Raw genomic sequence first — 20950 nt, 5'->3', positions numbered from 1 at the left:
TTTTCATAAGAAAAAGAATCACATTAAAATGCTTTGAATTATAAAGCGGTCCTGTCTATCTCTGCATATATGAAGAAAGGAAGTAACCAGTTGCTTCTGAATAATGTAAAGTAGATGTTTGTTTTTAAAGTTCAAATAGGTGGTGGTGAAAACAGCACACGCACACACACACACACACACAAACACACACGCTAATTATATTTATATTTATATATATATATATATATATATATTAGAACTTTACTTTAGTGGCCTCAATAGTTCAACAAACTGTGTCCCTTTCACTTTGCAAAATACAGATTCAATGATTATGACACCCAATTCTTGCTAAGAAACAGAGTTGGATTACAGAAGTATCTTTATGCTTGGAGTAGAATATGTTCTCAGAGAAAGAGATACTAAATGCCTTTAAAACACACTCTCCAACCCACAAATATATTTCAATTTACAACAACCTATTGTAGGAATTAATTTGGATTTTTTTTGGATGTATTCCTTTGAAAACTGCATAGCCAAGTACTATGCAACCCATGTAAATTGACCTTGCTATTTTACATAGCATAGCCTCTGGATAGCTTTTATCACTTGCCCAGATGGTGTTTGGCCTATGTATTTTAGTGGAATGGTTTATTTTCTCCTTGATAGGTTTCAAATGCACAAGAAAACATTATACCCGTCTATCTGCATTTGAGTGGAATACAAACTGACTAATAGATAAACATTCTGTGTGAAAGTAAATAGCTTTAAAGTATACTGCCTTCACATTCCATTGATCAGCTCAGTCAGCAAAGTTTTCCATATTGTCACTAATGTTCTAAATATTTTGGAGAGAAGCATGCCAGACGTGTAGAGTATTTCCACTTGTGTCACACACTAGGTCATTATGAACTACCTCTTGAATTTCTATTGATCCTTCCACTGGAGTAGCTTCCTTCACTTCCTTTTTGTCTCTGTTGGAAATGTCACTGCAGTTGTAAAGAAGGAAACTAGGAGCTATTAGGTAGAGTGTTGAATCCCCTGTCAGACAGCAAGAGGTTTGGACTGGTTCATTACCTTACCTTTACTAGAAGCCTTCTCCATATTCTTCACAGTCAGTAAGAGGCCAAGAGTATAAAGCTGGTTACTCGGCTTCTATCTCCAAGGTACACAGTCATCTCTGAGGATGTGGAACCCACTCCATCCCAAAGGCCCCAAACAGATGGTCAGAAAAGAGCTCATTATTAAGCTAATCTACAGAAGGGCTTATATGTAGAATCAAAGAATCACAGGCAAGCACTTCTACTCAAAGGTCAGCCTTAGCTTCTCCAAAAGATCTTCATTTCTTCGTCCTGTCCAATTTCCTAAGAGAGCAAATCCCAGAACTGGTGAGGCTAAATGAACATCACACTCAACTTAAGCTTCTGCTAAATTCATGACTTTTGACCACTCTTATCTCAAATTAACTTTAAGTCATTTAAAGCTAAAAGCCAATAATGTATAACTTTATTTTCAGTCTTATTATAAATGAGTCTGAAACACAATAGTGCAGTCATATATTTGGCATTAAGTCTCACTAGTCACAAAAAATGTGGGTCAGTGTAGAATTTTTCCAAAGTTGTCTAAATAAGACTGGGTTTGTCAAAACTTGCCAGATGTTTTCAAGTGAACACTCATGTTGGTGGAAATGAGATGTAACGTCTCAAAGACAAAAAAAAAAATAGGTCAGCACTGTGCAAAAGGAAACTTGTCAGTGAGATCAATGTGAACTTACAAGTTAATGTGGACACCAGAATTTCCTTACAACAAGGGATATATGCAGTAGACCCAGATCACCGCTTTTTATCCACTTGTGAAAAGCAGAGGACACGTTTAAGTATTATTTTTTGTATCCTTAATGAAAGGCACTGCTTTTTAATATGAACTATCTATGTTTAAGCACAGTTTCAAGTGATAGAATATCATAGTGAATTAAATTCTGGTTCATTTGCTCGATTTTTACCAACATGAAAGATTAAAAAAAAAAAAAAAGTGGAGGGTGGGATAATCATCAAGTATCATAAAATTTAAGAAATGTCATAAAGTCCCTTACTAGTTTTTCTATGTTAAATGTTTCAGGAAATTTAACATTGTGGATGATCTCAGTAAAAAAAAAAAAAAAAAAAAAAGAAAAAGAAAAAAAGAAAAAAAATTGAAAGAAAAAAAAATAACAGAAAGACCTTTCTCGGGGCTTCTCATTGCATTTATTTATTTATTTATTTATTTATTATTCATTTATTTATTAAAATGTACATCACTTATTGAATACATAAAATGCCAGTGCTTTGCAACAGTTTTGTTACTGCATTTCTAAACTAAAAAAATAAAAATAAAAAGACAGGAAAATACATTCAAAATGCTAGGCTGTTCTGCTTATGCATGGGCAGTGGCTTTGGTAAGCTACAGCCTGCAGTGTGACTGTTCAGAGGCATTGGTGACCATCAGCCGGCTCTCTATGAAAAGTTGCACATAAAGCATTAAAGGATACAAAGAACAAGTTGGTGGGAAGCAGAAGAGGAATGGGGAAATAAGAAAAATGCAACATATGCTAGGAGAGGCGGGTGGTGGACTGAGGCAGAAGTAAGCATAAAGACTAATGTTCTGGGAAACCTGATGTATGCGGAGAGATGGAAGGAAACAAAGCAACATGTTTGGCAAGCTATACTGTGGTGTGTGTGTCCACTTTCAATTTCCTACTTTGCTTTCGAAGAGAAACGTAACAAAACTGAGGTAGAAATGAACGCAGGAGCACGAGAGCCTGGATTTCAAAATGAGAAGCAGAATTGCACTGACAAGAGTGAAGTCAAAAAAGGGGAAGGGATGGAGAGGCTCTTTGCGGATACATATTGGTTGTTTTTAAATTTTTCCTTGTTAGTGGGTTTGGGTTGCTATCCTCTGCATTCTATCAAACAGCACGGCAAGCCTATAAACTAGATTAGTGAAGAGAACGACACCATTCCTAGCAGTTTAAGGAGAACTTGCAAACTACCACCACCACCACCCCCACTACCAGCCAGGCAGTAAAAGGCAGTCCTCCTTTTCAGGTACTGTGACTTTCAGGGTCCTAAATAGGTCTGTGGCTGACTGTTCGAGACACTAACACAAACTGAATAAGTAGCTTTCCATTAACCAGTGTACCTTTTAAGAACATTTCACTTAATTATCAAGGAGCAATGTACTAAGAACTCTTGCAGTTATTGACATAAAGAATTATTCTGCTCTGGTTAATTCCCCATAATTAGTAAAAGAACTTTTAAAAAATCCTTCCATTTCTACTTTAAATCATAAGTATTCAGTTGTATCACACTTCAGTATTTTTCTGGATACATTCAAAGTAATTTTCCTTGCTATTTTCCAATTGTTGAGGTAAACATACATTTTAATATAAAGTAACATTGAAGCCTATCCTATTACTCTCAGCAGTACATAGTGCTTTCAACACATTCCTTTGAGGTACTGTACAAATCACAATCACTTTCCTGAGTTTTTGCAGACAAGAACATTAAAAGAAATGAACTGCAGAAATTAAGGTCCAGATTACCGTTACCCTGTTTTACCTGTTCTTAGCTTAATACTGCAGAACAGACAGGATTGAGGAATACTGTTGCTCTTAAAATGGCAAAAATCTGGTTTTCTGTTTGTAACACAACCGTTCATCTCTTTAGTCCAATAATGTTTGAAGTTAAAGCTCTTTATATTAGCACATGCCACCAATGTAATTGTGAGGCAAACAAAAAATAAAGCACCACTCCAGGCACTTGACAGCAACTAAATCTCGAGAACAGCAGAATGGAATCAACACACGAGGTTCATGTCCTTCTGAAATCAACACACTTGCACCTTGCTCCTTGGTGAGTGTTGTCTAGCTTGAACCGAACTGAGCATCCGCGAACGCTTTCTGTCATCTGGGGCTTTCAAATCAGAAGCTCTCATTTGATCCGCTTTTCCTCCAAATCTACCCTGACTCTATAAAGATGCAACTTAATTGTCGTCTTCCCCAGTACCCTTTGCAATTTAAACACTACTGGAAAGGGGCTCTATTCCCTATGTAGCAGGTTTTATGTGTGTGTGCCAACATTCATTGCATTTTTTTTTTAAAAAAAAGACGTTATCACTGACTGCAACCAAACATTTTGTTCCATTCAACGTACATATCAAGCTCTTTTTGAGATATGCTAGGCTGAATCTTGCAGAAAGCATTTTCAAAGTCTTGATATGTAACGGGCCTCAACTGGCTGGGCATAATGGCTGAAAGGTCCGTGGCTGGCATGGCATGGAGGGGCCCCACCGCTGCTTCCTGACACAAATGAGCCACGTCTAGTCCGGAAAAGCCTTCTGTGCGCTGGACGAGCAGTGCAAACTCCTTGTCATTGAGACAGTAATTGTGCTGTGAGAGCAGTTGTACTATTATCTGGTGCCTCGCTGTGCTGTCAGGAAGTGGGATTAAAAGTCGTTTCATGAAGTACCTACGAAGAGATTCATCTATTTCTTCTGGTTTACTGGTGGCACAAATTACTACGATTTGGTCCTCAGCCGAAGTTAGTACAGTGTCCAGCTGCATCAGAAATTCGGTTCTCATCCGACTGACTGGACTGTGTTCCTCACTCACTTGAGAGGAAAGGAGCATGTCAATGTCACTAACAAAAATCACTGAGGGCTGGCGACACCTGGCCACGAGAAAAGAGGCATGGATAATTTTCTCTGCTTCTCCTAACCACTTGGCGACTAGTCCAGAACCAGCAATTTTGAAAAACGTAGCCCCCAGCTGACCAGCTATGCATCTGCCCAGTAATGTTTTGCCTGTTCCCCGAGGTCCAAATAAAAGGATGCTCCGGGGTAAGGCCGTCAGTCCACTGAATGCATCTGACCTCAACACTGGCCACAAAACCTCCTCTTTAATGACAGCCTTCACCAGGTCGAGACCAGCGATGTCACTCCAGTCCACTGGAGGTCCTTGGGTGATAATCTCGTTGGTTACCAGGTCAATGAGGTGCGTGTCGGTGTTCTTCAGTTGCTCGTCCACAGAGTGGTTGGATGAGGTAGCTGCACGGAGTCCAGGGCCTTGCATTGGGTGAGAGAGGAGCTGCCTGTGCTCGTCCCCATGCTCACTCATTACGGGCGATGTGTACTTCCCAAAGGATTCACTGGATCTTGATCCCAATGAATTTTTAGCAGTACTGTAGGAAGGAGGGGTCAGAGCCCTACTGGACTGGCTGCTGAATTTCCTTTGCTGTTCAGAGGACATTAGCTGCTTCGTTGGCTTAAATGCTAAGGATGATGTTTCAGCACTTCTGTCAAAGCCATTCCCCCGATTTGTGTTTGAAATGCCGTTGTCGGGCATTCGGTACATAGGACTCTGTGTCGATCTCTGTTGGCCATAGCTGTAATTTCCATAACTGGAGTCCATATCTCCTTGCCCTGCCATGTAGAAAGCTTTCCTTTTGAGAGAACTTGCCGAACTATTTGTCAGAGCCGAGGGTGCAATAGGTGTCAAACCATGACCCTGGTAGGTGTAACCAGGAACAGTGGTGGGGGGCAGGGGAGTGGGGGCAGGGATTCCTGAAGGCAGGTATGCTGAAGGAGGGGGGGGTGCACCCCCAGGGCTGTACCCAGACCCCACAGCAGTCTGAGGAGGATAGCTAGCAGAGGGATAGCTGTAACTGGAGAGGTTAGAAGTCCCATTGTAGCCTGGGACCAGGGCTGGTGGTGGAGGAGGTGGCGGTGGTGGCTGTAGGAGCCCAGAGCTATGCAAAGGAGATGGATGAGGTGAAGGAAGTGCAGGTGCTGGCTGGCTACTGTAAGTAGAATGCAAATATGATCCGTTGTATCCTGGGGCATATTCCTGAGATGGGAGCCCTGCATGAAGACTAGGTACGGTGTGGCTTCCACAGGTACTACTTGAGTAACTAGGTTCTGTCAGGTTGCTGGCCACCCCAGGAGAGCTCCCTATACTTGCAGAGACATCTGCTGGAGGGAGGGCTGAACTGACTCCAGCTTTGCTGGCGGTAATAACATCCGGAACACAGTTCATGGGATACACGGCCTCAGAATTCAAGGAAGGCTGCCAGGGTTCACTTTCATTTTTCCGACCATTCACTAGTCCCGATGGTGCATCTGAATAGTTGCTGAGAACAGGTCGGTCCACAGGACCTTCCAAAATGCCAGAATACTTCTCTGCATACTTTTTTAGTAGGTTGGATGCAGTCAGAGCAGATATGTCATCATTCGCCCAAGCATACTGATAGGTGCGCTGCAAATGACCTCTGTAGGCTTCAACTTTGTGGGCAGGAGACCGAGTGGTTGAGGTGATATCAAAGTGCTGTTCTGGCCACTGGGCATGCTCCGGCGTCCACTGCATCTTCAAGCCTAAGGATTTGGGGGAGGGTGGTGGAAACAATTAATTCACATAGCTATTCATCATACGTCTTAAAGCTTTCCCCCCAAATGCTTTTTTCACCTATTATCTTCCATTAATGATATCTACATTATAAAGAATATCCACAGCTTACAGTACCCATTATGATCTCTGTATTATGCTTTTGTGGGACTGAGGATTGAACCCAGGGCATCGTGCATGCTAGGCAAGCACTCTACCACTGAGCTACATTTCCAATCAGATCTCTATAATATAAACTCTTTAAAATGAACTGAATTTTAGCCCTCTATAAAAGTAAACTGCATTTAAAAGAAAACTCTGTAGAAGACCCAATGCTTTTCATTTTTAAATAATAAGCAAATCTATTTCTGTCAAGCCCATCAATTTACTGTATATTACACATACATACACAAACATATATATGTACACACACATTTCTGCAGATGAGAATTCAATCATGGGTTCTCCCAATAAAATATTCATGGATTTTAAATATCTGGCATATGATAGTATTAACATGTACAATATCTAGCTATTCTGTCTCTTCACATCACAGTTTCTGTTTTATATTTTAACAATATAAAAATGAGACACAGCTGACAGATCACATCTAGGATACCTCTCTTATTTGGTACTGAACACCTAGTTAGCACAGTATAATGCTCCCTGCGCAGAACAATATGACACAGACATAGCAGGTCATTCCATAATCCAACTCTCATCTAAAGTGGTCCACGACAGTTTCAAATCTGCTTCGTGGAGTGCAGCAAAGCAATCTCCCAGGCAGCGCTCCATCGCTTTCATCGCACAAAGCCTACAACTCGGTATGAATTACAACTGGCTCCTTTCTGCCTCTCAGTTCTGTTGTTGAGTCTCTGGAAAAAAAAACAAGCATCACTTGTCTGTCCGTCTTCTAGCATTCTCCCTTCTTCTCTTATAATCCTCCTCCCTTTATAGTCTCCATCTTACCAAGAGGGGAGGGCAGAACATATATACATATAATACGTATGATCGTATATATATATATATATTTATATATATATATATATATGCATATGAGGGGGAACTAAAGTGAAAGGAAGGTAAGACTGGAAAGAGATTCTGTTTCTAACTCTTTACATTTCTATAGGAAGCTGTGTGTGGCAGAAACTGAAAAAATAATACTACATAATGGGCTCATATAGGTAATTCTGTCATCTGCTAGATTACTAACTGAAGCAAAGTGACTATTGAACACACTGTAAAATAAGTATTTTCCCCACTTAAGTGAACATACTAAGCAGTTAGAATCAGGAAATCATTTGAATTTAAACTTTTAAAAAGATCTTGAAAATGAACTTATTTCACAGATTAGAAAAACATGGTCCAAAGAGATTCCCAAAGCACCCTTCAAGGCCTCACAGATAGTTATTTGCAGAAGAAAACTGGAACCCTGTTCTCCTATTTCCTATTATCCTATCATCCCATTCTAATTTCTGCTTGGTTGGAACATTTCCTGTTCTGGTACAGCTATATTATGCCTCCTTAATCTCCTTTGTATTACCCAAAGTGAATTTTGCAAACCGTCTTGTGCCCTCTGGCAGAGATTCCTTGATAAGAAGGAGGCCTGGTCTAACTGAAGCATCTGTGGCATCAGCTCCCTTCTGAATTACCAGTCTATTTTGACAGCTTCTACCACCTTCTGTTCTCCTCCTTCAACCCCTTTAGCTCTTCATCGCCTGGCTCTGGCTTCTGACATGGCCAGCTTTGACTTACTGAGCTAAACTGAACACAGCACACAGTTTGGTAACAGAATGGCATGTTGATTCCCTTCTGACTCCCTCTTCCTTGTTTGCAAAACCACTGCACCAGACACTGGAAGTTAATTAGCAGGATGATGCTGTGCTAATTGTGTTAATTTACAAGGTTTTAGTCAAAGAGAATCATGCCAGGGCTGGCACTGCTGTCATGCTTCCGACTTAATGATTAAGAAATACTGAAAACAAGGTGGGAAGGATTGCAGTAATTACACAATAAATGAATAAAGCAACAGGATTCATTTGCAAATATATTTTACTGCAGTTGTACTCATTTGCATTTGTATTTTAAAAAAGGATCCATGTAGATATTCATTTGCAAATCACCAACTCAGTTAAATTAAGTCTGAATGCTGCACAGTATAACTTAATCAACCTTTATATATGTGTATGCGTATATATCTAGTAAAAATAATGAAAGACCTTATTTCTCTTGTATATGCAACAGATTTTTTTCTTCACTTTCCCTCGGATACCCCAATCTTTGTATATTTTTGTTTAAAAATTTTGCACATTTTAAAATAATCTCTTCCAAAGGTAAAATAGTACTGTGAATCCTGATGAAGTGCAACTCGCATCAGTTCGCTTAGAGAGGCTGTGGCAGTGGGTTCTAGGAAGAACTAAAGTGATATGCTTAATTGTCTTGGCTTTCTCAATCATTGCTTTTTAACGGGGAGGAAAACACACCACAAAATGGGTGAAATGACTGAAACCACACTTAAAGAGAAAAAGATGCAATTTTAATGAAGCAGCATTTCAGGAATCATACTTTCATTAAATTCAACTGGAAATTATTAAGAGCAAATCACCAGGAACCAATCGCGAGTAATCAGTATCTAAATTCTTCTAGTGTCATGGGATTTACTTCAAGCCTTATAAAAAGCAGAGAATATTAATGTGACTGTAATGTAGAACTGTCTAAAAGACCTATAAATTCATTAGTCCTGTAAGTTATTTCTAGGGAATTTCTATGAGGATTTTTTTTCTTTAAATATTATCAAAATAATGAGTAGAGAAAATAACAACTTACATATCCTATGACTGGGCATTTTAGGAGCTATATACAAGAGAGACATGAATAAACAGTTTGCAGCAAGGTCTCAGAAAATAATTTAAAAGTCACAGGCAATGGAATTTACCACAAAACACACACACACACACACACACACACACACACGCAAGTACACACTCAAAAGTTAAAGAGCGGGTCTTCCTTTCATTTGCCTGAGCTAAATACTGTTGGCATTAGTTAACATACAGATCAAACATGATAGAGAAAAATACCTTTTAACAAAAATTAAACTGGCTTAGAGTTGTCATGCATATACACATATACACACATAAATATATACATATAATATATTAAAGCAGAATGTAAAATCCTTCACCTTTTTCAACTTAAATAACTTTTCTTGTAAATTAATCATTTACAAAAAAAAAATTTTAAAATGCTCTTAACAAGTTACAACTGGTATAAAAGATGAACATATGCAGTTAATAAAACAGAATGTCCATTTTCACTGGGTATTTCTGCATAGTTTAACTCTAGCAAAACTAATTAAATTTCATAAGATTTCTGTTTCATCTGAAATTAAAAAAAGATCCTATCTATCAAAATTATTTATTTGGAACAATTACTAGATACACCATTGCCTTTGAAATCTCAAGCTATTTTTGGATGTGCTTACCAAGATAATTGGAAGTTTATTTATTGATGCATACTAAATAACAATAACCTTAGCAGGGCTGCAAAAGACAAGATTGAGTTTTGATTAAACTTAAGGAAACAAAATTGTTCACGTACCCTGAAACATGAGGTTTTATCCAGTGCTTTCAAATCATCACTGCTATTTGAAAGCATAATCATAGTTAACCATTAACTAGTTCTTAATATTAGTGGGATCTTAAGAAATCACTGTTCAGCATATTGTCCTGGCCTTAGAGCCATTTTACCAGTTTCTTGAATTTTAACACTAATTTAGAAGTAATAGCAAACTTGTTTTGTAGTTGCTGTTCTGTTTATTGGCTATGATAATTTTGATGTGAAATGAAGGAAATGCAGAACCGCATGTTCTTTGAACAAAACAATCACACCCCATTTGATTGTGCTACTCCTATCTGTGAATGAGAGGCAGTCCTTAATTTGGCACCCCCAAAGGAGAGAGGCTGAAAAACAGCTTTTTATATGACTTCTCAGAAGAGGAAAAGAAAAACCTCAGAAAACACATTCTTTTTGCATTATTAGATATTTGACTCCAGAATAATAACTCCCACTACTTTTGGGAAAGAGCTTAAACAGGTACAGTAAAACATCAGAAAACAGGAAACTAAGAAAAATAGGTTTTAGAGGTGAGTAAAAATTGTTCCAAAACATCAAATTTTATTTTTGAAAGGAGGAGAAAATTCTTAACACAGCTGGCAAAATTCACAATGCAATGTGTTCCTTTTAAAAATAATTTAATAGAAAATTGCTTTTAAGATATTTTGTCATAAGTGTTGAATAGAGATGGCAGGTGCTACAATAAAACCTCTGTTTTGTTATTTTATTGTTATAGGATGAATATATATATATATATATATATATATATATATATACGCACGCACATATAAATCAGGAAGTCTATATTTTCTATATAACTTGGTGGTTTTTGATAACATTTACCATTCTTATCATTAAACATTTCAGAGCTTAGGTTCAATTACTAAACTGCTACTGCCCTGTTACTTCTTTTATTTTGCTTTTTCGTTGTGAAACAGCAACTGTGATATCCCTTGAAGTTCTGCCATAGTCTCAAAGTTACAAAGAAAGAGTTACATAGAAAATTGAGAGGTATGAACACAAATTTCAGGATGGGTGGAAATTAGAAATAAAATGCTAGGTCTTCTAGAATCTACTGTTATCGATATTCCTGTAAATATTAATTGAGGTACACACTCATGATACCGCTCCCACCCTTAATAAGCATATGCTATTCAACAGTTTGGCAGGTCTATAGCAGCCCTCTTCAACTACGTTCCCATAGGGTAATTCTGGCTGCTAGGGACTCAGCACTCATTTGTACATTTTCTCAGACTTCCTAAGGGCAGAAACCTGAGGCAAACACCTGCAGGCAAGGCGGGCTTGCCTGCTCTGGGAGAGCTGCACCACCTCAGCTTGCCTATTCCAGTCCACTGATCTACTTTACCTCTCAACTTTTCATCACTGCTTTTTAACATCTAAAAAATTTAATAGTGTTTAGCAAGGCTCTCTCTAGAAAACAATTAAAACTAGAGTAAATATAGCAAAGTAATTATACCAGTTTACAGTCCCCTCAGCCTAGTAATGCAACAAATTCATCATCTATTAGGAACAAACAGAGAATTCAGAATTTTAAGTAAAGAATAGCAAATTCATTTGCTAAAAATATAGGTTTATGCAGAGAGAGGGACTCCAAACCTTCTGGTACTGAAAACCTGCCCTGTGCAATATCTAATTGTTATTCTTCAAGGGAGTGAGGACTAGATGAAGTGTTTGAGCAGACTCAGCAGCCCTGTTCGCATATCTAGTCATCCTTGTCAGCTGAGAGGCCAAGAAAGCAGTACCCAGGATTAGATGTACTAATGCATTTGATCTGGAAATTTCCTCAGCCTATTTCCTGATAATTCCTAACCTAAAACTATAACAGTAGATTAAAAATAATAAATGGGGGGGGAATGTGGGAGAGAAGCACTAAAATGACATATTCGCTTTAATCCTCCTAATTTGGTTCCATCATGAGTATACCAAAACTACAATTATTTTCTAATCTTCATGTGATAGAGGGAGTCTCAAATTTACTTAGACATCAAACTCACGATGTACTATATGCAAGCTTTGGGGTTCTATGTGACTCAAGGGAATCTAGTTTGTTTTACAAGGTGATAAAAACCTTTCAGCTTTCTGTCTTCTTTAAAATTTCACATTCTACATTCTATAAAATTACATTCTTGATTTTGTGGATTAACAGAACTTAAAAAATGTCTTAGTTCACTCTAGATGGCCTCACTTTCAGTTCTGAATTTTCCTTACTATAGTGTCCTATGGGGGGCTATTAACAAGCTTGTGTATCCCAGAATTTTACTTGGAGCTATTACTAGATGGTTGAGGTAGAAAGCGACTAAAGAAACAAGCTTTACAACTTTGTTTGAAGAGTGAAAATTTCCAGATTGGACATCAGACCACTGACACTGCCTGTCAATTACTTGTTCTAATCTTGGTCAAGCTGCTCAGGCACAATGTACTCCTTTTCCTCCACTGTGAAACTTGGGTGGTCTATCCTCCTAGATTGCTATGAGGTGCTAGGATTATCTAAAATAATAGCATTTTGTGAAAATAGTTTCCAAGGATGAGCTGCTGCAAAATTATTATTATTTATTTTTAAAAAGCTAGAGGTGCACTAAACATAAAAGAACATTGGTTAGAGAGAAAATAGGCGAAGTCACTCCCAGATTTTATAGATCAGTTTTTCTTCAACTTCAGGATAGCTACTGAAGAGGAAATCTTCCAGTGGAAAAATTGAATGCAAATGAGTATGAAATTGTTTCATACTCAGCAGAACACAAAAAGATATTTCCTTGATCAAAAAGGTGTCAGAAATTCAAAAATTTTTTCATGGTATCTTATTTCATATTTTTTATGTTATCAGTGGCTCAACATTGAAGAGAAAAAACTAAGAAACAAAGCACTTAGAGGTTTAGAACCAATTAAGAATGCTCATAAACTTCCAGTCCAAAAATAAGATATTCTAATTATATAACTTATATATTTCTTATTTTTAAGACAAGCTAAAGATCTTAGAATATCTCATTCTTGCCTGGCAACAGCTGGCTAAATCTGTGTACCTACTTCCTCTTTGGACACAATATAACCTTTCCTCCACATCATGGTGTTCCATTTCCTATTACATCACATATTTTTATATCTAACAGGTCACATAGCCATATGAATTTATGACTTCACTCTGAAGCTTCAAGCATGAGTTTCCTCACTTATGTACATTTTTTTGAAAACCAGCAAGAAAATGTAGTGCTCTAAAAAACTTTTTAGAAGAAAAAAATTTTAAATACTATTTTTCATAAGAAAGCATCCCTTTTCCTCTTAAAAATAAGTGCTAATTTTCTCCTATAATCACGGTCATTAGTACAGTAGTGTGGAATGATGGATAATGTTATCCTTAAAAAACTTGTTCAAGATAATTGTTTCAGTTTTCCTTTTTACACATTTATCAGATATAGTTCCTTGTTGTCTTCCATCTAGCCATCTCCACCATTCCTTATATGGTCCTTTGAATATGCTATAGATTCTGATACCACAAACCTAAGTTTACTCTAGTAGTAAAGCATCTTCTGTTACTCGGTTGCATTAGTTTTACAACTTTGGGGTAGGCTGTTTAATTTACTCTAAAGGTGTGCTTCTTTTTTTTGTACAGAAAGTTGTTAGATGAATGAGATGAATGGTCCTGGGCAAGTGGCTGATATCATCCTTTTTGTTATCAGCCTAGTGAGAGCCTGTGTTCGGTGTTGCAGGCACCATAACTTGGACTGGGATGGGATATGACCTGTCTTTGAATTTAACTTGGAGGTGACTTATAACTTGAAATGCATTAAATATTCACTCATCAAAATATAATCAAATAAATAAAACTATTTTGCCAATATTGTCATACTGAAGATGAAGCTTGGGATGAGTGGATCTGACTGGTCGTTATTTTTAATATATGCAAGACATTTAAGAAGGTGGCTTATATTTATGAAGATGAAAGCAAAATACTTATGCAAAACAAATTACACTGATGACAGAAATATCACTTTCAGACCACAGAAATTATATTCAGTATATGATCAATCTCTACACCATATCATTCAAAACAACTCAGGAAATCATGATCATAATTCAAAATAAGTACATGTATTTCCTGTGGGACTCTAAAATTTTTAATACTTAAACTATACAAATGAACATATACTCACACAGAGAAATCCTCAGAGTTTAAAAATATGATTGACATGATTTGTGTGTGGGGGAGGAGGGAAGCTTAAAGTTTCTGGGCAAAAAAACCCCCAAAAAACAACAAGGCAATTTTATTAATAATCTAAAACTAAAAACAGTGACCAAAACTGTGAATCATCTGGTAAATAATTCACAAGAAGATATCACTGCATATACAAACAATCCAAATATACAATGATTCATATTCCTAATCTTAGTGTCAGGTGTCATCAACTATTGCAAGGGAAAGAGTCTGAGATAAGTGGTTATTTTCCCATGTGAAGACACACGTATTATTGTTGCTACTTCTGTGAATTTTTGACAATTTATCATCAGTTTAAGTAGTGCTTTATAGTTAACCTTTAAATTTGTTATTTGCAGCCTTTCATTTCTCATGTGTCTCTTCATCTTCCCATGTATGTTTTTCAATCCATTAAGACTATCAGCCCTTCCCCCAGTTCTTTTTGTCATACAAAGATCATCAGGACATCGCATAAGTCCATAGGGACTGCCAGGGCTAATGAATATGTATGCTCTGTGTCACAACAGAGCATTTCCCTGTTCTGCAGAATCAACTCTCTTAAGTGTGTAAATAACAGGTGAGCTGTGTAGCATGCAGGGATAAATGGGGTTAACACAACCAGAGAACCCCATGCTAGAATCATGGCATCTTGCCTATATGATGGACCCAGAGAAAGAAATTCTAATGCCAAAAGTATTGTACATTTCCCAAGTGTTCTGAATCCTTATGCTTAATTTTTTTTTATTAATTTTCTAAATTTGTGTATGACAATGAAATGCCTTCCAATTCTTATTACACATATAGAGCACAATTTTTCATATCTCTGGTTGTATACAAAGTATATTCACTCCAATTTGTGTCTTTATACATGTACTTTGGATAATATTGTTTAAAAGGGACTTTTCAAAGATAACAATTACAATCATCCTAAAAGACTGAGATTATTACAGGTGATTCAAAAGATACTATTTTCTACATAATGTATGTTTACACTTTTAATTAACACCAACTAAGGCAACCTGCTACCTTGTATTATGATATGGCTGCCTGATTTTCTCAGTCAAAAATCCTAAAATGTTACACTTAAGCATTAAGTACAAACCTATTTGTAAATACTTACTTGCATGTGTATATTCTATTTCAAGTATCTAAATGTAAGGCTCAATTTAGTTATATTTAAATTTAACTCTATTCATTTTAGCCCAACACACCAAGCTGACAAGGGTCAATAAACAAATTCAGAATCTCCCAAACCCCATGACCTTGTGTAAATGGAATTTGCATTCATCCTCTTTTCTGTTTCTCTGGAACTTAATTCTAGAAAGATAGTTTACCTAAAAATGCTTATTTAAGACTGAGAACTCTCATATAATTAGAAAGGGAGGAAGTGCATTATTTACATATTACATAATACAATCCTTCTACCATTCTCCTTAAAAACTCTTTGCTTTAGGTGAACCTCAAGTGTGCAAAATGCAGACAAATTTTGTTTAGGCTATTTATAATTTTTTTCTTTTTGGCAATTCATGCATTAATTTTTAATGCAATAGCAAAATAGTGTCTTGGATTTAAAAAAAAATACTCTATAGTCAGAGTTGGGTGACATAGTGCATTAATTCAGTGTCCTTCACTCCTGGGACCTGTGTATAATTTAGTCCAGCCTGAAGAAAATAACTTTGATCTGAAGGCAGTGGAAAAAGCTACATATGAAATGAGTTTTGGTAGGTTTAGTGTTGTTTCTTCCACAGAAGAGGACATATGAAGATAAACTGCTTTAGAATACACCAGCATGGCCCAGGATGAAAAGTGAAGTGCTCTCAGCAGGGACAGCAGTATTATCACCTTTGTATTTTCCCCACCCTGTTCCAAGTAGGGTCTGGGGAAATAAATCTAGACTCCACCTATAATTGGGATGCTCTGATTTCCAGATAAACAGAACCTTGTTAAAGTGCAATGTGAATGAAGGTCTGATTGTTAGTGCTGTTGGCTTTTTCATTTGTAAAAACAAAGAATGCTGCATAACAAGACAGAAGCAGAGGAGACCAGCATCTTCAAAGGAAGTGGCATTTCCCGTCCTGGAGGAGGTGCCCAACACCACTGTCCATGGGAATGTGCTAACAGGACAGACCACAAGGAAATAAATTGTTTCTTCCTATCCCATCTTGATTGTGTTCTTTATGACAGTAATTAACAGCACAATTTCATCTACTGTTACATGGATAATGATGTTGCATATTTTTTTTAAAGTGTAAGCTTTGGCTAAATTGAATAAAATGGTCCATCCAGTCTTATGTGTATTAATCACATGACATATAGATCTCCTTCTTTTGCTTATAATTCTCCAAATAATCCCAGTTCAATTCTCTTCTGCTGTGAGGAAACACGTGTGGCTTACTTTGTCTCTAATAGAGCAGTTAAAAATAATGTTGCTTTCAATATTGTCTTCAGTAGAGTTAAAAGCTGGAATGATGTTACTTCTCTATGGTCTAATCAATTCTAAAATTTTATATTCTTGTTGATGATTATAAACTATTTTAATACCTCCTGGGTTATGGATAATACCGTGTTTCAGTCATAGTTGGAAATGAGATGATAAGTTGAAACAAGCTTAATTTTACATTTTCTAGTTTTAGTTGTTTAGTGAAATCTTTCTGCTACTTCTTCAAATTGTCTTATCTCATTAATTGCACTCAAATCCCCAAAGTAACAGGAAATCAAAAATGTATACAGAACTATACAGATAACACAAGTAGGTTATGTAAAAATCAAAAATAGGTGTCTGTAATTTTGCATATGTATTCGTAGTTTGGAAAGGACATACAGAAAATGAGGAAAAGGAATGAGAGAAGAAAATGTCAGTTTGAAAACTGCTATCATCCTCCTTAATGTCTGTGTCGTAAAAGCCTAATTATTAATAATATCTGACTACAAAAAAAATACATTCTAATGCACCTGTGGTGGTCTGAGGAGTATTAGAGACTTAAACACAAGTCTTGATACACTGTAAGTACATACTCTGGTGTGTTGGGGACTAAACATAAGTCCTTATACACTCTAAGAACATACTCTATCACTGACTTGTACCCCAGCACACCAAAACCAAATTCTTATTTAACTAACGTGTAATATGTACATCATATTTTTAATCAAAATTCAGCACTGCTTAAATTTTTATTTGGCTATATATTTGATTTTTGTGTTTTTTTTAAACCAGTTCAAATACATCAAAAAGCTCGACATTTATAAAACTTAAAATCTTATTTATGATCTCAAAACACACCATGAACACTTATTTCCTTAGCTGAGTATTCATTTTTGGGAAGGTCTGAATTTACATAAAAAGCAAATCATTACTTTAAAACTATAATTGAGTTACATAGGAAAGTATCCCATTGTTAACTATTTTTTGTTAATAGTAAATACAATAGTTTTTAAAATCATTGTAGATAATTCATAGAATTCATGCTGAATCATAGGTCTAGAAGTACATTCCTACTCATTAAACTGATATATCTGTAAAAACACTTCTTTTTAATAGGTCTTTTTAACAGCATCAGTATACACACAAGCATATGGCAATTTCATTTATATTTTACTTTTCATCTCTGGGCCATATAAAATCACTTAGCTAACGTGTGCAGATTTTTCGGCCAAAGACGTTTTAGTGTGCCCTATTTTTATTTAGTGCTTTTATATCTAACCATTGTTTTCATATTTTGCTTTAGAAATTATTTTATCCAGTTCAATGTCAAATGATATTATACCTTTAAAAGAATCTATTAAAAATATAGAATAAAATAGCGGATTGCATCTCTGGCCATATCTCCCAGAAGCATTAAAGTGTTACTAGAGTACGCAAATGACAACAATGACAGCTTAATCACTTAAAGGCTTTTTTACATTAACAGGCCCACCCTGCCCAGTTTTAGTAGTAATAGTCCAGGCATGATTTAATAGGAGGTTTTCTGCAAAATACAGCTAAGTAACTCTCTTTTTAAAAAATATAAAAATCAAGTTGTGTGTCTACTGAACAATCCTTTGCACTTTGTGAAATATTAGTGCACATTTATAAAGCTTTGTTGCTTTTATTTTTCCTCTCCCTATACATGCATTAAAATATTGGTCTGATAATTAGCATGCATAATCCAACAGCCTCCTGTATTGTTATGATTTTAGGCAGAAGTCCATGTAGAAAACATAATTGAAAGGTTGAGCCTATTAATCTGGAGAACAACCTCCACAAACCAAATAGGAATGAATCATTTTTAAGTTTCTCCCTCCTTTATAGCTTTATATTGCTATGAAGACAACCACAATGAAACCAGAGAGAAACCAAAGGTGACCTTATTTAGACATATTAGTCAAGGCAGCCTTTGCTGTTTTTAAGCAAACATGATTGTGCCTCCACTTTGTCCATCCAGTTTCCCAGTGTGTAAATTGGATGATGACTTGGACAATTCTCTCTTCATTAGAGAGTGGTGGAAAGGAAATATAGAGGTGATTTTTTTTTCCTTTTTGAACTCTGTGGTGTCTTATAGCTTCCAAAGCAGCAGCAAGGATATTGTGTGTGCGTGTGTGTGTGCGCACGTGCATGTGTGTGTGTGCACGCGTGTGTGTGGAGAGAAAGAGACAGAGAGAGATCTATATCTATATATATGCTTTTTTTTCCCCTAGACAAGCTGTCGTAATTGAAATGAAGTCTAATCAGACTCATTACTGTTTTCAGCAATTTTCACCACCAAAGATGCTTATTAGGTAACTGTGTTTAATAAACCACTCTTTAGAAAAATACCAGTAATGAGCTCTTAACAGCCAATCTTTAGCGTGAATGTAATGTGAAAAGTGTTCCTAGCACTGAATAGATTTTCACATTTAGTAGTGTCATAATTAAGCTCTCTGAATTGGTTGCTGTGATGTTGGATTTATTATAATAATTTTATTTTTCTATTTTAAATATACTTGGAATTGAAGCCATCTTTTATTAGAGTAGGATTTTGTTCACTGTACAGCAAATTTTAGATTAGTGCCAAACTGATCAAAAGAATTTTCAGTTAGGTATTTTTTTTTAACAAATGGTAACCAAGGATTTTATGACTGATATTAGTCATCAATTCTTTTCTCATTGGCATTCCCAAACGTCATAAAAAAACCATCCTGTCATTTTATTATGACAAATCATGAAAAGTTATCTCAGATATATATATATATATATATATATATATTTTTTTTTGTGTGTGTTCATTAGGAAAAAAAATCACTATGTTTAACATACCAAAAAAAATAAAAATTCTGAAAGGACTATTTGAAGAAATATTGACCTTTCATAATAAATAACATACTATATATATATATATATATATATATATATATATATATATATATATAAACATTATATTGTTTTATTAAATATTATCCTAAAACATATGAACACCACTTTCTCCTTGATTGTTTCTATTTTATAATTATTTTCTAAGCTCTTTCCATTAAAGGGTATTATTATAGATATATATTATTTATATGCACTAAGGGCAGTCATGGGTTAGCTGGGCTTCTTACTGATAAGGAAGGGGAAAATAAAAACTGGCATATACCTGTAAGGATAGGAGTATTTCCATGCAAGATGCTGGTTGTGCTAAAAATAAGTATATATCTATAGAAACTACAATGCTCATTCCATCAGTAGAGTATATCTTGAGGTATATACATATATATTAATTATATAGGAACTGGAAATATTTTTTGAGAACAACTCAAAACACTTATGGAAACCTTTCCAGCTTGTATTCATTAAATAAAACCTCTCATGTGATAAGATAAAATATATTTCTTTCTAAAAGCAATCCAAAAGATGACACAATCACTTTGAAATGAGATTCTGAACATTGTGAAACACAAATGATGATGACTCATATCATTTATGAATGTTTTATTAAAAAGAATGCATGCTTTTTACATTTGCTTTTGAAGAGGTCCAAGATGTCAAATAATGTAATGATAACAATAATAAAAATAGTGTATAAGAATCACTCTTTTGGTGAGTTCTGAAAATAACTTTCCATAATGATAAAGCTATGGTTTTAATTATGAATTTCAATTAGGAATTGAGCACTGAGTTAATAGGTATTTCATTAGGATCCTACCCTGGTTTATAGAAAGTTGGCAGAAGTTGCCTTGGTCTTAATTTCTAACTTGAAGAACACAATAATCTATAAGTGAAAAAGAATAAAAAATAACAGGAGACCAACAGTTTATACCCATTTGTGACAAATTGTTAAGAAGGATTCTGTTACTGAATGATTCCTCTCCCAATGAAATCTCAATTTCTTCTAATCTCGCGAGCTTCACAACTCCTAATTGGAACCAATAAGCCTCCATAACTGTTTTCAGCTTTCTGAATCAATAAGACTATGAGAACTGAGACTGTCAAATTAATGACTTGTTTCATTTGATTTTGTGGAATGCACTTCTTTGCATTACAAAGCAGAGCAGAAACCAAACTCATTCCCTTATGAATTCATACAGCCTTCAGATCAAAATATCTTCCTGTTTCTTTAAGTCTTAACTGAATTCGTACCCTGAACAACAAAAGCATAAACCAGTGCATAAAGCTATTAGAAAACCTGTATTTTTGTCTTCAAATGACTCACTACTAGATTTAAAAAATAAACAGACAAAAACTAAGAAAATTTAGTCCTCTAAAGTGCCTGTGGAGGTCCTTCTCATAGCCTTGCATA

The 20950-nt window shown here is 35.8% G+C and overlaps 1 protein-coding gene across 2 annotated transcripts in view; it reads right to left on the bottom strand.

Moving 5' to 3' along the window:
* Positions 1 to 2227: 2227 nt before the first annotated feature.
* Fign (fidgetin, microtubule severing factor) overlaps positions 2228 to 20950 on the bottom strand; it is a 119346-nt gene continuing 100623 nt past the window's right edge. For both annotated transcript variants that reach the window (XM_076865923.2, XM_076865924.2), the window contains one exon: positions 2228 to 6381. In XM_076865923.2, the coding sequence (XP_076722038.2) occupies positions 4127 to 6381 (2255 nt within the window). In that variant the 3' untranslated portion in view covers positions 2228 to 4126. The remainder of the gene's footprint in view (positions 6382 to 20950) is intronic.

This window comes from Callospermophilus lateralis, chromosome 9, assembly GCF_048772815.1.
Source record: "Callospermophilus lateralis isolate mCalLat2 chromosome 9, mCalLat2.hap1, whole genome shotgun sequence".
Taxonomy (NCBI): Eukaryota; Metazoa; Chordata; class Mammalia; order Rodentia; family Sciuridae; genus Callospermophilus; species Callospermophilus lateralis.
This window is presented reverse-complemented; position numbering and strand designations above follow the sequence as displayed.